General features: G+C 41.0%; 1 protein-coding gene across 1 annotated transcript in view; it reads right to left on the reverse strand.

Annotated features, from left to right (window-relative positions):
• The window catches only part of TGM3 (transglutaminase 3), a 96,028-nt gene that overhangs the window by 8,241 nt on the left and 72,883 nt on the right, over positions 1-14,904 (reverse strand). Inside the window, exons 7-10 of the mRNA XM_039863907.1 lie at positions 13,860-14,037; positions 13,616-13,751; positions 5,057-5,160; positions 3,109-3,354 (exon numbers count right to left, since the gene is read on the reverse strand). Coding sequence (XP_039719841.1) covers positions 3,109-3,354; positions 5,057-5,160; positions 13,616-13,751; positions 13,860-14,037 — 664 coding nt within the window. The remainder of the gene's footprint in view (positions 1-3,108; positions 3,355-5,056; positions 5,161-13,615; positions 13,752-13,859; positions 14,038-14,904) is intronic.

Here is a 14,904-nt window from a genome sequence, read left to right on the forward strand (position 1 = left end):
GGAGCTATAGGGAAAGCTTTATCTGCAACTGTATGAAATTTCTATATGGCTCGATATTTCACTTAAGTTAATTAAGTTAGGTTTCTTTAAAAAAATAATAATAATAAAAGTTCCCTTGCAAGGCCTAAAGAACAAACAGATATTTTAAAAACAAATAAAAACTGAGCTGAAAAGTTTAGAATAAGTTCGCAAGCAAAAAAAAAAAAGGTTATGATGTAGAATTGACTTCATTAAAAATATTTTTCATACTACTTTACCACACTATTCTGCTTTGTTTCTAGAGGTGCTTTGAGAGCTGAAGAATGGCACTTTTGTTCGTGTCAGTTGACAAGAACTTCCCATGGTTGGTATGGTTCCAAGTTATGATTAGTTTAAATCGTTGAGAGAGATCAGGTTTCAAAAACACAAAGGATGGGTTTTCTGACTCTGACTCGGGTTGTGGGTCCTGCTGAACATGATAGTATAAACAGCCCCTGGAGAATGAGCATGATGTACCCCTAAAGATCACGGCTCTTGGACACTGAGAGCTGAGTGACAGACTCCAACTGTCTGAGTCGGTGATGACCACACAGTTCACATTAGGCTCCCTGCTTTGACCTGAAGATTGATCCACCTTCAGTGGAAGGTGTTGGCCTTTCAGGAACGCGGACAGAGGCACACAAAGAATGACCGTGTTTATATCTGCAGACCATACTTATGGTCCTTACCTTCTCCAACCGACCTGTGAAAATTTTAAGACACCAGATGATTTATTATCAGCACTTTACAACTTAGCAAGGCCTTTCCCATAAGTTACATGTAACAACTGGCTGAGACCTTAGAGCCCAACTCATCCAAGCCCATCATGTTAGAATTAAGGCCCTAAGAGGGGAAGCGACTGGTCCAAGTAGCTAGTCTAGTCTGGGAATTAGAGACAGAGAGGGGGCTAGTTCTCAAGACCTGTTGTCCAAGATTCCTCCCACACACCCCACCGAAAAGGAGGCGGGCAGCCAGATTACCCAAGCTGATAGCTCCTGGTGGGCTGGGTTCCTTTTGGTGCCTTCCCATTCTTTAGCCGAGTTGTAAGTCCACACCCAGGGCCAATGTCTGCACAGGTAGCTGAGCCTTCTGTGCCCAGGACCTCGAAGCGTGTTTACACAATGAGGCTCAGAGCTTAGATACCTATATAGGTCACCTGCTGGGCTTACTCAAGACTAAGTTTCCTGCTACTGTTTCCCTCCTTGCTGTTGCTATTGTGCAAATGCTTAGCAACTCATTTTATAAGCTTTTCCTTCCCAGGGCCCTCACAGACAAACTGGCATCATTAGGTAAGGTGAACTGGGCAACAACAAGCAGGGTGTCACTCAGGGGCTGGGGTGTTGCCAGGAGTCCTGCAGGGATCCACACAACCTGGCCCCTCTTCACTGTTCAGATGGTTTGGCTGGGACAGCCAGAGCTCCCCAAAAGCAGAATCAAAGTGTGACAGTCAGGTAAGGAACCCTACAGAATCATATATTCAAGTAAGCATACACTTCGAAAGTCACTTTGGGAGGTCATTATTCCAATGAGGCTGCAGATGTTCAAGTTGGTAAAAATCACCACTGTTTATTAAGTCCTCACTCTGTGCCAGGCACCGCACTCAGTGCTTTGTGGACCCCAGCTCAGTTACATCCTACTGAAGACAGGCATTGCTACTCTCATTTTTCAAGTGAGAAAACAAGAAATCAGAGATCCTAAGATCATGCTTGAGGTCTCACAGTTCTAAGTGGTAGGACTGGGATTCACCTCCTGCCCTGGGCGATTTGTTCCCTGAACCCTACACTTGTTTCAACATCATGACATATTGAAAACACTTGTCTTGCATCTGCCTTTGCCTCTGGGCTATGAGCTCCACAGGGCAGGGGTCCCATCTGAAGTGTTCTTTGTTGCCTCCCCAGAGCTGAGTACAGAGCAGGCACTGGGGGAGGTCTCAGTCCATGTTTATTGACTGAGAGAAGGGCCATCTGACCCCAACGGTGGGAATGGCCTGCAGAGACAGATGGGGCCAAATTGAGGTCACCGATCTCATTGCCTTAAAGTCGTGGCTCTAAATGTCCACAAATACCACTACTCAGAGATGTCACCCACCTGAACTTGGGGCCAGACCCTGTCTCCTGTACTCAGCTTTCCTCTTTTATAAACTGCAGTCAGTATTAACAGCCAGCAGTTGCACAGTTTTAGGATTTTCTTTAGGATGTACTGTGGGGATCTTTATGAGCACACTTTTCTTGACCCCTCAGAAGCAACTGTGAGGACCCACTGAAGCAACTATTTCAAAGCATTTTAGAAAGAATAAAATGTTGGCCTCCTTAAGGAGTGACTATAGCCTACTAGAGCAAGCGTTAATTTGCTTTTGGTTATTTTAAAAAATGAACATCACTTTCAAATGTAGAGCTTTCGTCACCGTTGAGAATCCTCAAACAGATAAGCTGTTGACTCCAAAAGCAACTTCCAAAATAAAGCAACAAGTGTCATTTGAGTTAAAGGTGACCTTGTAGCAACTAGCCTTCCTGGTGACTTTAGTAGGGGCAGTACTCATGTGGATGCTTACAATTTTAGAGATTCAGACATTCTCCTCACAAGCAGTCCCACCTTATCTAACTTCTTGGGAGGCCTCTGAAGCGAACATAGCAGACTCACGTCTTTGGAGTCTTTGTCCATCTCTTTGTTCAGAGGGTGTTTCCTGCCTGTGTTTCTTGGAGGGTAGGGGAGTGGGCTGACTTGATAATTTCTCCTAAAGCCCTTGGGTGCCTCCCATGGGAGCCATGTTTCTCTCTGTGCTATTCGATCACAGTGCTGTCGCCCCAGTTGTGCAACTGGTAAAGGGACACTGCTGGAGATAAGCTAGAATGACAGCTGTCTGTGCCCTGTGGCAAACTTCCTCTGGCGCCAGTCTGTCCATGATGGTTCTGTCCCCATAGGAAATAGTCCAGGGAGTTGGGTGTTAGGTGCCGGGGAGCAGTCCTACCATTCAGGCAGAACTGGCTGAGAATGTGGGAGGAGTGTGAGGCATTTTCCCTTCTCCACCCGAAAAGCTGCTTTCCCACCATCAAGCCCTGAGTAGCACAGCCCCACCAGTGCCTCTCCTACCTTCTGGGTACTTATACTTCTCGGTGACATCTATGCGAGAGTAGCTGCCAACCGCCTTGGTGCTGATATACTTGCCAACGCCGTAAGTGGCTACGGAATTCTGCTTCTGGGTGTTGCTTTTCTCATCGTAGATCCAGGTGATGCGGTCGGCATTAACCTCCGCAAAGATGAAGGGCATGTCGAAGTCCAGGTTCACATCGCCTTCTCGGATAGCGATAACCGAAGCGGGGCCGCACTGGAACACCCCTTGTGGTCAGGGTGCAGAGGTTAGATGCTTGCCAAAGCCAGGCCCATCTGCAACAGCCTACTCCTGCCCTTTCTCCTCCGGGGGCCACCTACAACCACCCAACTCCTCTGACTCTACCCTGCCAACTCCTTCGGCCCCGACAGTCTGCACCCCCTCATTTGGCACTCAGCACAGACTCTCCTGGGCTGTTATTATCTTCTGCAATGGCACCCTGGTCACTCTTCACCTCTTCAGAAGACTGGCCCAACCCTGCATTCTGTGGGTGCATAATTTGTGCTAACCCACTGTCCTCAGTCTGTTTCCTAAAGAGGAAAGTCTTGCTGTCTTGCACAGAGTTGCCTCTTTCCTACCTCTGCAAATCGTTCTTCCCAAATCATTGCCTCCCTTTACCTGGAAGACTTCCCTGAACACCCAGCCCACAGGGATTGCTTGCTCCTCTGAGATCCCAAGCCCTGACTGTCACCTCTCTTCTTTAGCGCTCAGTGTAGGTAGCTCTGATAAATAGATAGATAGGTAGATAGATAGATAGATAGATAGATAGATAGATAGATAGATAGATAGATATGGAGATACAGAGAGATACAGAGACAGATGATAGATAGATGATAGATAGGTAGATAAGTAGATAGATGGACGGGCAGATAGATGGATGATTGGATGGGTATAGATTAGATTTAGATATAAATATAGATATATAGATATAGTTTCATTCATGAAGTGCTCAGCTGAAAAAAAGCCAGGTTCAGCAGAATAGAACGAAGAGTATTAGTCCATTTGTATTTACAACACAAATAAACAAAAAAGATACACACTTTAAATGCCTGGAACAGTCACTTTCAACTTTCTTTTTACCATGACCTCTAGAAATAAATAGATTGGACATCTTGGCCCATATATGATCCTGAAACAAAAGTTTTATAGGACAATTCTTATTCTTACTATATTCAATACATCCTGATATTTAATTTCTTTTCTTTTCCTTTCCTTCACCCTGCTCTTTTCCATGCCATCTCATTTTATTTCTTATAATGGTGGTCATAACTCACTAACCTGATTTTATAACCACTATTGGGTTTCAAAATCATTTGAAAGGTTCAAAAATCATTTGTTTAGAAAATAACTGGAGGCTTACTGTCTCGTCCCTAAATGCCCCAAATCTAGTCCTATTCATTGCTTCTGGTAGGCTGCAGCTTGGGGAGGGGGTAAGGCTTAATTTTTATTATAAGTCCTTTGAAAACAGTTTGAAAAAATTTTTTTAACCATGTGCACATATTACTGTATACTTATATAATTAACTCTTTTTTTTTTCTTAAAGTTTGAAAGAAACAATTGAAAATGAAGTTAACAGACGATCTTGTTCTGAGAGGGACAGAAGGTTAAGGGCGGTGCAGGAAAATCATTGATGGCAGAGGATGACTTCTTTCCCTTGTTGCCTGGCATGTGCCAGGCCCTCCACAGCAGCGATGGCAGCCGTGTGGCACAGGGAAGGCACTCAGTTAAAAAGCAGCTTGAACCAAGCAAAATTAGGAGGGGAAATCTGCTTTGAAAATATTTTTATTTTGATTCCATTGTGCCTTCCAGAGATGGAGAGGACTTAGGTTACTTTCCCATGCCACTGTCCACTACTGTAAAAAATGGAGAGGCTGTGACTTAGAGCCAAACCCAGAGAAGGGGGCCATCCATGGGCGAGCTGGGGGTTACCTTGGCTCCTCTCCTGGGGGGTGGCATCCAGAACCTGCCATCCATTGTACGAAGAGCCCAGGTCATTCCGCACAAACCAGGCTTCATTCCAGACGTGGAAATTCCTGCAGACAGAACCACAAACTGAAAAGCTTGCCTAAGGCCACACAGCAGGTGAGTAGCAAAAACCACATCTCTGATCTAACAGTGCCGCACTCTGATACTTGAGTGCCTTTACCCTATGCCAGCTACTGTGCTAAACCGTGGCGGAAATTGTCTCACTTAAATTCTTACAGCGCTATGTAATGGGAACTATTTGTATGCTCACCTCATAAAAGGGGGAAGCTGAGGCTCAGAGAGGTAAAGCAGCTAACAATGGCAGAATCAGTGTGGACCCAGATATGCTTAACTCCAAAACTTAGGTCCATGACAACTTTTTTTTGAGTAGCAGAACTGATCAGGGTTAGATCCAGTGACTCAGCAGGCAAACCTACACAGCTTTCTCTTGTGTATCCTGTAGTGGGCTGAAAATAAATGAGGCTGCAGCAAGAGTGACACATCTGGCTAAAAGCCACGAAGCCTTTGGCTGAGGTCTGGATTGAAGAATGACATATACCAGTCCTAAAATATTCTTTGTAAGTGGCACCCCCTCATCTCCCAATCAGTAAGTCTCAGTCACAGGTCCCCTCCCTCACCAGGTCCAGTCAATTAGCCAAAGTCTTATTCATTCATGATTCTGCCCTCTTCTCCTCTTCACTCGCACAGCAAATGCACTAGCATTGGCTTTGATAGTTTTGGGTTCAACTAGAAGAAATGTAAGTCCAACATAAATCCAAGTTCTATCTGACTTGAAAAAAAATTTTTAGACTCATGAGGTGAAGGGGATAGTTTAAGCAGAGAACCAACTTCAGAAGTCATAAATAGAAGACTGATAAATTTGACTAGGTAAAAATATTAAACTTGCACATAACAAACCAACCAACCAACCAACCAACTGTGGTTCATAACAGATTGTTTCCTCTGCAGATTACAATAAACTGTAAAAAAATACAAAACACATCTATCTGAGAGTCAACAAAGTAGGAGGAAGACTTTGGAAGGGAGTCAAAACCTGGAGGAAGGGGCTAGCTTGCTGCAAGTCCCACTTTTGGTGCCTTTGCCTTAAGGATAGGCCACAGAGGGGTAAAGTGCAGGGTAGTAAACTCCAACAGATAGCGCATACCTTTCTGATCGAGGAGATAAGACAGTGAGGGGGAAATCCAAGAAAGAAAAGAGTCAGGGGAACCCTAATTAGTATATAAACTCTGCCCAAGCTTCTGGGAGACCTCTGAATCATGTATGTATGAGAGAAAAAAGATTGAAAAAAATCAATAAAGTGGGAGTTAGATAGAGATTTATTATAATTAATATTAATATTAGATCGAGATTTATTATAATTAATATTATAGAGTACTTACAAATCAATATGACAAAAAAAAAGTCAAACATACCAATAATGGACAACGAGCAGGCAATTTTCATAATACCAGTAATCACCGACCATATGAAAATAGTTTTAACCTCACTGCCATTAAAAGAAAATTAAAATGACAAAGAGACACAATTACACCTGTCAAACTGACAAAGATGAAAGTATAGGATGAAACACATTGGTGTGTGATAATCATTTCCAGGTGTGGGAAAACAAGCACTATCATGCTCTACTGGTGATAGTTTAACTTGGTACGATATTTGTGGAGGACAATTAGGCAATGTGTGTGAAAAACTCTTAAAAATCTATATACACAGTAAGTCAATAATTCTACTTCTAGAAATTTCTCCTATAAAAAAATTCACATGAGTGCACGTATATGTACATGAAAAGATGTTCACTGAAGCATTGTTTGTAATGGCAAAAATAATGGAGGATAAGTTCGTCAATAAGGGAATGATCAGATAAATTGTGCACAGCCATGCAACAGAATATCACTTAGCTGTCCAGGAGGATGAGCAAAATCAATTTAGCACTTATGGAGAAAGATGTCTAAGATATATCCTCGAGTAAGAAAAACAAGTTACAAAATAGTGTAGATATATATGTATATCTATAAACTTGTAAAAATATGCACAAATATAATGAACCTATTTGGATTTAGAAAATTATACATTAAAAAAAACAGCGAAAGTAGTCCCCAATAATTCTATTACCTTAGATAACCACGGTTTAGATAACAGTTTGGAATATATATTGTGTATATGGACAGATTTTGGTGCATATTGAACTAAGATTTACATTATTTATTTTTGTAATGTTTTCATTTTTTATAATGAGAATTACTTATTATTTCTATAATTCTATAATTAAAAAATAAATGAATATTTAAAAATACATATATTATAGAAACACTAATAGCTAATACAGTATGTATCAGCATAGAAAGTTATTAAATGTTCTAACTGCTCTATATTTTAACTCATTTAATCTTCACAACACTCTTTTAACAGGAATAATTATTATCCCTATTTGACAATTCTGGAAACTGAGGCACAGAGTAATTAAATAACTTGTTGAAAGTCTCACAGCGATAAATAGGCAGAGTAAGATTTGAATTCAAGCAGAAGGGCTGCAGGGTTCATGTTTTTAACTACCACATTACAATGTCTCTCTAACTTTCTATTTATTAATATAAAAAGTATAAAAAAATTATAAAGTAGGCTGTTTAACTTGATTCCATTTGGGTAATTAAAACTCAATGCCCATACTTCTAATGTGTACGAACATAAACAGAATGAAATGTCTATAAGGCTCTATTTCAAAATGTTATTACTGGTTTTCTTTGGTTAGTTATATTATTAATGATCCTTCTTATTTATTTTATTTATTATTTTATAATCAGGAAAAAATCGTTTTCATTTTGCATGTTGTAAGAAGCTTCCTATGGGGACCAGATAGGATATGTGTGCACGAGGGGGCTCTACACACTATACAGCTACCAGAAAGAGTCACAAGTGCACTTTATGTACTTATCTGATTCAACGTGACCCTGCTATATATCCTTCAAGGCAACGGGGAACTAAAAAGTCAGCTCCAAAACAAGGCAGAAGGGCATTAGACCATAAGAGGTAAAAAAAAAAACCCCAACGATAATCAGATTACTAAAAATAATACCAACCAATGATATGAGTGGGAAGAAAGAATACTCTTATTCACTACTGTAATGAAACATGGGTTATTACACTCTTTCTGGAAGGCAACAGCAATAGATGTCATAAGGCTTTAAAATGTTCCTTTTCTTTAACCTAGAATATACCATTTCCAGAAATCTTTTTTTATGGGACTAGTCACAGACATGCTCAAGATTTACATATAAGAATGCTCATGACTGTGTTATATATAATAGGAAAAAAAAAGGGAAATAGATAGTTAACATAGGGAAATAGGTAACAATAAGGAAAGAGAGATGATTCAATCATTCAATGGAATATGATACATCTAAAATCTTATTTTTAAAGAGTATTTAGTGACTGAGGGAACATGCTCATAATATGTTTAGCCAAAAACATATGATTTAAAACTGTTTATGAAGTGGTTGACTATTAGGTACAGGAAAAAGTAGGATATATTTATCATATGCTCTGTCTTGTATTCACGCTTTGTAAAATGTGTAATCCCAATTCTATAAAAAACAGCTAATAGAGAAAAGGTTAAATAGAAAATGATCAAATATTAAAAGGATGTTAACAATCAGATTACAGATTACATATTCTGAAATTTCCTATAATTGTGAAAAAAAAAAAAGTCATCATAAAAAATTATCTCTAGGAAGACCTACAGAATGTTTTTTGAATGGGCCTTTAAGACCAGGTAGAATTCACCCAAGAGAAAGCAGCATGAGTGTGGGAAGATGATCCTGGATTGAGGAAAAAGGCAAGAGTGAGATGAGAAAGCAATAAGAATACCAAGGTGTGTGTTTATTTTCTTCCTGGCAGAGAAGCTGAGGGGAAGGGTGGGTTGGTAAAAAACAAACAAACAAACGAACAAACAAAAAACGAATACCCCCAAAACCGGTAAGTAGCTATGTTTTAATACTTATTTGCAAGGCAGAAATTTGAGACAGAGCAGATAAACAAACACATCCTGGTTCCTCTCTCATTTAGAAGCCAACACTTTACTTACACTGCTTTGGGTTGTGTTTGCCATTCGAACCCCTGAGAGTGCCATCATGGAAATCCTGGTTTGTTTCTGTTTTTCGCCACACTCTCTCCCACCTCCCAGCCTTGGGCTCTGTTTCTGTCTTAAGGGTTTTTAGTTGCAGGAGCTCAGGAAAAAGACAGGCTGTAGATATCAGAACTACCTGAGGCATTTATTAACTGATGCATTCCTGCCCCTCCTCACTCCCTCTACCCAAGTCAATTCTAATGAAGTCTTTGAAGTTTATAAACCAATGCCCTAGAGACAGCAACTCAGTTACGCTTACCCTTGAATTCACAGGGTCAGGAGACCCTGTCTAGAAAGCGATCCTGATGCCCTATGCTTTCCACTAGCAAGCTCCTGTCTGTCCTTCCAAATACAGTTGAGATACTACCTCCTCCAAAACGTCTTCCTGATGTGCTGAGAGTGCCAGCCATACCTCTGTGCTATCTTTGAACCTTGCACATAATTTGATTATTTGACTTCCACTCCGTAATCATCAATCTTCTCATGCAGCTATGAACTAAGCATGGTTCCTGCATCTCACTGTTCTTGGTGCCCAGTGCCCGGTGCAGAGTCTGGCACACAGTACTACTTCATCGTGTTTTCTGAATTGAATTGCTTTGGGGCTTGGGCCACTCTTGGAGCCTTGATTTCCTTGCCATGGGTCTGAGTGAGGTGATCTAGGTATGTTGGGGGCTGGCTAAATATTAGTGGAAGCTGGTGGCCATGGAGAGATTGCATTAGGAGCCAGGGTTTTGGTATGATGGGCAGGTGCCAACAGCTCTTGTCTAAAACTGGCCAACTCCACATCTCTGATAACAAAGTGCAGGGCAATCCCCATGAACTTTCTACTTCAGAGCTCTATAAAATCTACAAATAGGCAGGTTTGTAACTCTGGAAATTGAGGAATCAAGTCAAAAGAATTATGAAAATAAGCCTGAAATGTCGAGATAAGAATAACTTTGGCCGAATTGTTCCAAATCACTGTTTGCTGCTCAGTGACTGAACAGAGTCCAGGGACCTCCTGTACAGTGGCCTAGAAAGGAATTGTATAAAAGAAGCTCTCCTCCAAACGTTCTGACTCTCAAGAACAGGCTTCTCCAGAGCCTGGTGTCTCTTAAGCCAAACCATTTTCATAAGCACAATGGCTTAGAAGAAAATGTACCCCACTAGATCCTGTGACATAAAGAAAGACCTGGAAGAAATTTCTGAGGTACCCTGGTCTAGTCATTCATTTTATGGATGGGAAAAGACACAGAAAAGTTAAGGAAATTATGCAGAGTCATACGCTTATTTAAAATGCTTAAATGCCTCCAGTTGTTTCTCCTTACTTCTCTCTGGGCTTTGGTTTTCTCATTTATGAAATGAGCAGATCCCTTTCGAAGATCCTTTCTGGTCCTAATGTTCTTTGATTTTGGAGAGTCCTGTTGGCAAAAACCTGTGTTCCACCTCTGGCTTGGACACTAATTCCTTCACTGACTTTGGGCAAGTCGTTTGTCTTTACCGAACCCCTGAGACAGTGTTTAGTCTTACAGAGAAGTGGCATTTGCTGCCTAAGTGTGAACCAAAGAAGCCATCTGAATGAGATGAGTTGGACAGTACTCAACCTAACCAGAGCCGTGGCTGGGGTCAAGCCAACCCTCTCTGGAAAATCTCAAGGCAAGCTGTCAAATTCTCAAATATCAGTCAGAAATAATAACATTCTCTGGCATCTCTCTGGTGCTGCAGAGTTTACAAGCCACCTAGGTTGAAAGCCCAGCTCTACCATTTTCTAGTTATATACTCTTGGGTAAATGACCGAGAGTCTCAGTTTCCTCAGTTATAAAATGAGGATGATCACAATAGTGCCCACCTCACATTTTTGAAGAGTAAAGGTAAGCGCTTAGAAAAGTATCTAGCACAGAACATTGCTCAATGAATTACTACTTGCTGCTGTTATTATTATTAAGCACGTTCGGATGCTTAACCTCACTTGATTCTTACTTTCTAAGACTAGGCAAAACTGGACAAGTTTCTAAAAGGATTCAACATTTGCAGTATAGAGAGATTCAGAGTCAGGTTTCTCTGTCTAATTCTAACTCTCCTTAAAATAAATAGATTAGTAATTTTGTTCTAGGCAGAAAATGACTTGTGATTTAACTCTTCCACCTTGGGTAGGATCCATGTAGAGGGGAGGGGAGAGCTCCCTTAGCTTTCATGCAAAAAGTGGGGTGAGTTGAAGTGGCAGAGAACCAACTAATTAAAGCTGGTAAGAGACTTAAGTAAACATATATTCTAGGCCAACACTTATATTTCACTGATGGAGAAACTTAGGACCAGAAAGATGAGGTGGTTTACATAAGTCCTAGAGCAAGACGATGGTGGAGCTGGAACTAGGACTCAGGACTCCCTGTTCTCAGACTGTACAGTGCTGGGCCCTCAGTAAACAAGGAATGGGGTGGCAGGGACCATCGGCTCCCATTGCTTTCTGAAGAGGGTTCAGAAAAGGCTGGTGAGGGGTGGGAGGGTGAGGACTGATGAGACTGCCAGCTAAAATCAGAGTTTTGGGCCTGATACCTTACGATGGGGCCAAAAAATGACTGCGGAAACACCTTGGAATGTTTCCATGGATCTATACTTGCCACAAGGTAATTATATTTGGAATGAATTATAAAGCTAATATGGGGTGGTAGCATGAATTGGTAAACCAAGAGATCTAGGTTCTAATTCCGAATTCAACTTAGAAGCCCCACCTTCCTGCTCCCAGGAAGCCTTCCTTGACGACTCCCTCCCTGAGTTCCCACAGTGCTTACTGTCAGAATCATTCGCCTGTACTCCACACACCATCCCGAATCAATCGTTAATCAGCCTCTACTAATGGCTTCCCTGCTTCCTGTTCCCTAACAGCATCAGAAATGCTTCCAGCAGAGGAATTGAGTCTTAAGCTTTCCGGTCTCTCTACGGTTCCCAGTGTGCAGGATAATCACAGGATTATACCAAAATGGACCTCCTCCCATCCCAAATCAGTCATCTGGTTGGACCAATTATCTCCTTTTGTGAAGGTAACCAAGGCCAGGAATGGCATTGCCCCAACAATCAGGACTTTTCTTCAAAATGGGATTTTTGAGATAACAACAAAAGAAAAAAACAGAGAACAGAAAAGAAGCTGTATAACAAAACCTTGCCATAAGTAGCAATGGCATTGGAGAGAAAGTTGTATATGTGCAGATCAAGGAAGAACATCTTAAAATAAGCTTTCTCTCCCTCATTAAACCCTAGAATCCACGTGACCTTTGGTGAATTACATGAGCCTCATCCTCCTTCAGAAGAAAGTGGATGCTTTTATTACTCAGTTCCATTTTGGGCATGGTGTTGTAGTTTGTTTTAACAGCTTTTCTGTTAATTTTATTTTCCTTTGACTTTATTCTATTAGTTACGTTAAGCACATTTCAGAAAAGTTAGATCTACTTATTCTGGGAATAATAAGCAGTTACAGAATATTTTATATAGACTATCTCAAAGTTGAACATATGGTAATAAGAAGATGGCATCTGTATCAGGTTATCTAGCCAAATCTATGCATGTGAATGATTGTGTGTGTGTGTGTGTGTGTGTGTATGCATCCCTTGAAATGGATTAAAACAATGGCTTATTGACATATGTGTATTCTTTATATATAGACACATTGATATCTATGTGAATATACAGATATAGACATAATTATTTCAGTTGCCATCTGGTAATAACTTGGCATATGGTATATGCTTAAATAGCTGTAACAATATCTATTTTATGTATGTATACTGCTATATGAAGTTATAGATACGTCTATAAGTTTTATATAACCTCCTACTTCCAGTTGGCATCTATTATACTTATGACATATATATGTGTATGTTCAGATACTTGTGCACATGGTCTATTTATGGTTAGAAATATATATGCCCATATACATATAAAGCTTCTTATTTTCCATTGGAATCCAGAATAAACTATTTTTTTATTCTCCCAACCAAGGTACGTAAAAAGTATATATGTGTAAGAGAAAATGGACCGTTTTTCTTTAATAAAGTCTGTAGGTCATATGGACTGCCTGAAATGAGATAATTTTCTATTATTACTGGAAAATCAATAGTTTCAATGTTTATTTTTTAAAGGAGCACAGGGTCTAATGGATTCTATAAAATAGGGCAGTTTTGCAGAGCCCATGAGCCATACCTGATATCATATCTGATATGAACTGGTATCAAACTCTTTATCTGGTGGCAAGATAGACCAAACCACCAGACTTTGCAGAACTGTTTTGGGTCTTGCTAGATGTGTACTCAGCATTGTTAGCATTTCTATTCTAAACCATGTGTTGATATGTTACTGAGGAAAGCAAGAAGCTGCTCAGATTTGGTGCTCAGAAAGGGTCAGACACTCACCATATGCTATCACTGCTTTTGTCCAGTGGATTTCCCATAGGGTCGTAGTACACATCCACACTGAGGTTTCGATCTGTGTCATGAGCTGAGCTGAAGTTGGTGATCACCCGGGAGGGAATCCCAAAAGACCGCAGCACTGCAAGTCAAGGGGCAGTCTGAGGCCTTGGGTTACAGTGGAGACGATACCTTGGGGCATCTCAGTGCTGCCCACCACCCCAGCAAAGGCGTGTCACACCCAGAGTACCTGTATTCAGCGTCCCAGCAAAGACCCAGCACTGGCCATATCGGACTGGCCTGAAGCCAGATGACTTCCACTCCTTGAGAATCTCCACACTGCCATTCCAGTTCCTGGGGTCCCGGCCACCTGTGTAGCTGCCACTCCAATTCCCAGCAAGCACACCGTTGTCATCATTGCTATTGATCTAGGGAGGAAAAACCCCAAGAAAATCAGCACAGAGAATGATATGCAGAGTTTAGGGGACAAGGTGGGGAGGCGAGGAAGGAAGCCAGGGAGCCATCGTATTGATTTTCTGTCTTTCTCGGTGATAGGGGGATAATAATTGTAATAAAGGTCCCTTAGGGGTATTGAGTAGTGTATGTATTTTAAAGTGCTTTGCTTAATCAGTCATGTTTAATTGCCTCTAACCCAAGTATCAGTCATGTGCAGCAGGCTCACATGGAAACAGGGCCCTTGGCTTGTCAATGGCAAAGCAGCATCAGAAATCCAGCCTGCAAAGGATTTCTTGCCACGGGTCACAGGTAGTCAGTGGTGTCTGACATGGGGTCCATGGTTTGAAACTCTCTTTTGGTGTACTGGTCTTCTAAAAGATCACTTCAAAACTTTAGCAACTAACTTCTTAGAATGAATAAAGTTGGAATATTGCTTGTCATTGATTCATTGATTCATTCAACTTAAGGTATGATTCTTGCACAAGTAACATGACCATGATGCCATGTGAAAAGAGCACTGGACTAGGAATTGAGACACCTGAGTACCATGGTCCTAGAGACAAATATTGGAATATTTATGGATGAAATGATGCAATATCTTGGATTTATTAAATAATCTGTTGGAGGAGGGAGTCAGAGATGAAACAAGACTAGCCTGGAGTGGGTAATTGCTGAAGCTGGTGATGAGTACGTAGGAATTCATTTTACATTTCCATTTCCTTTTGTGAAAATCTGAACTTTTCCATAATACAAAGTTAAAAGAGAGAGAGAGAAGGAGAAACCTGAGTTACAAGCCCAGCTTTGACACTTGTCAGCTCTGTAATTGTGGACAAATTAAT

Source organism: Pteropus medius, unplaced genomic scaffold, assembly GCF_902729225.1.
Source record: "Pteropus medius unplaced genomic scaffold, Ma_sr-lr_union100, whole genome shotgun sequence".
Lineage (NCBI taxonomy): Eukaryota > Metazoa > Chordata > Mammalia > Chiroptera > Pteropodidae > Pteropus > Pteropus medius.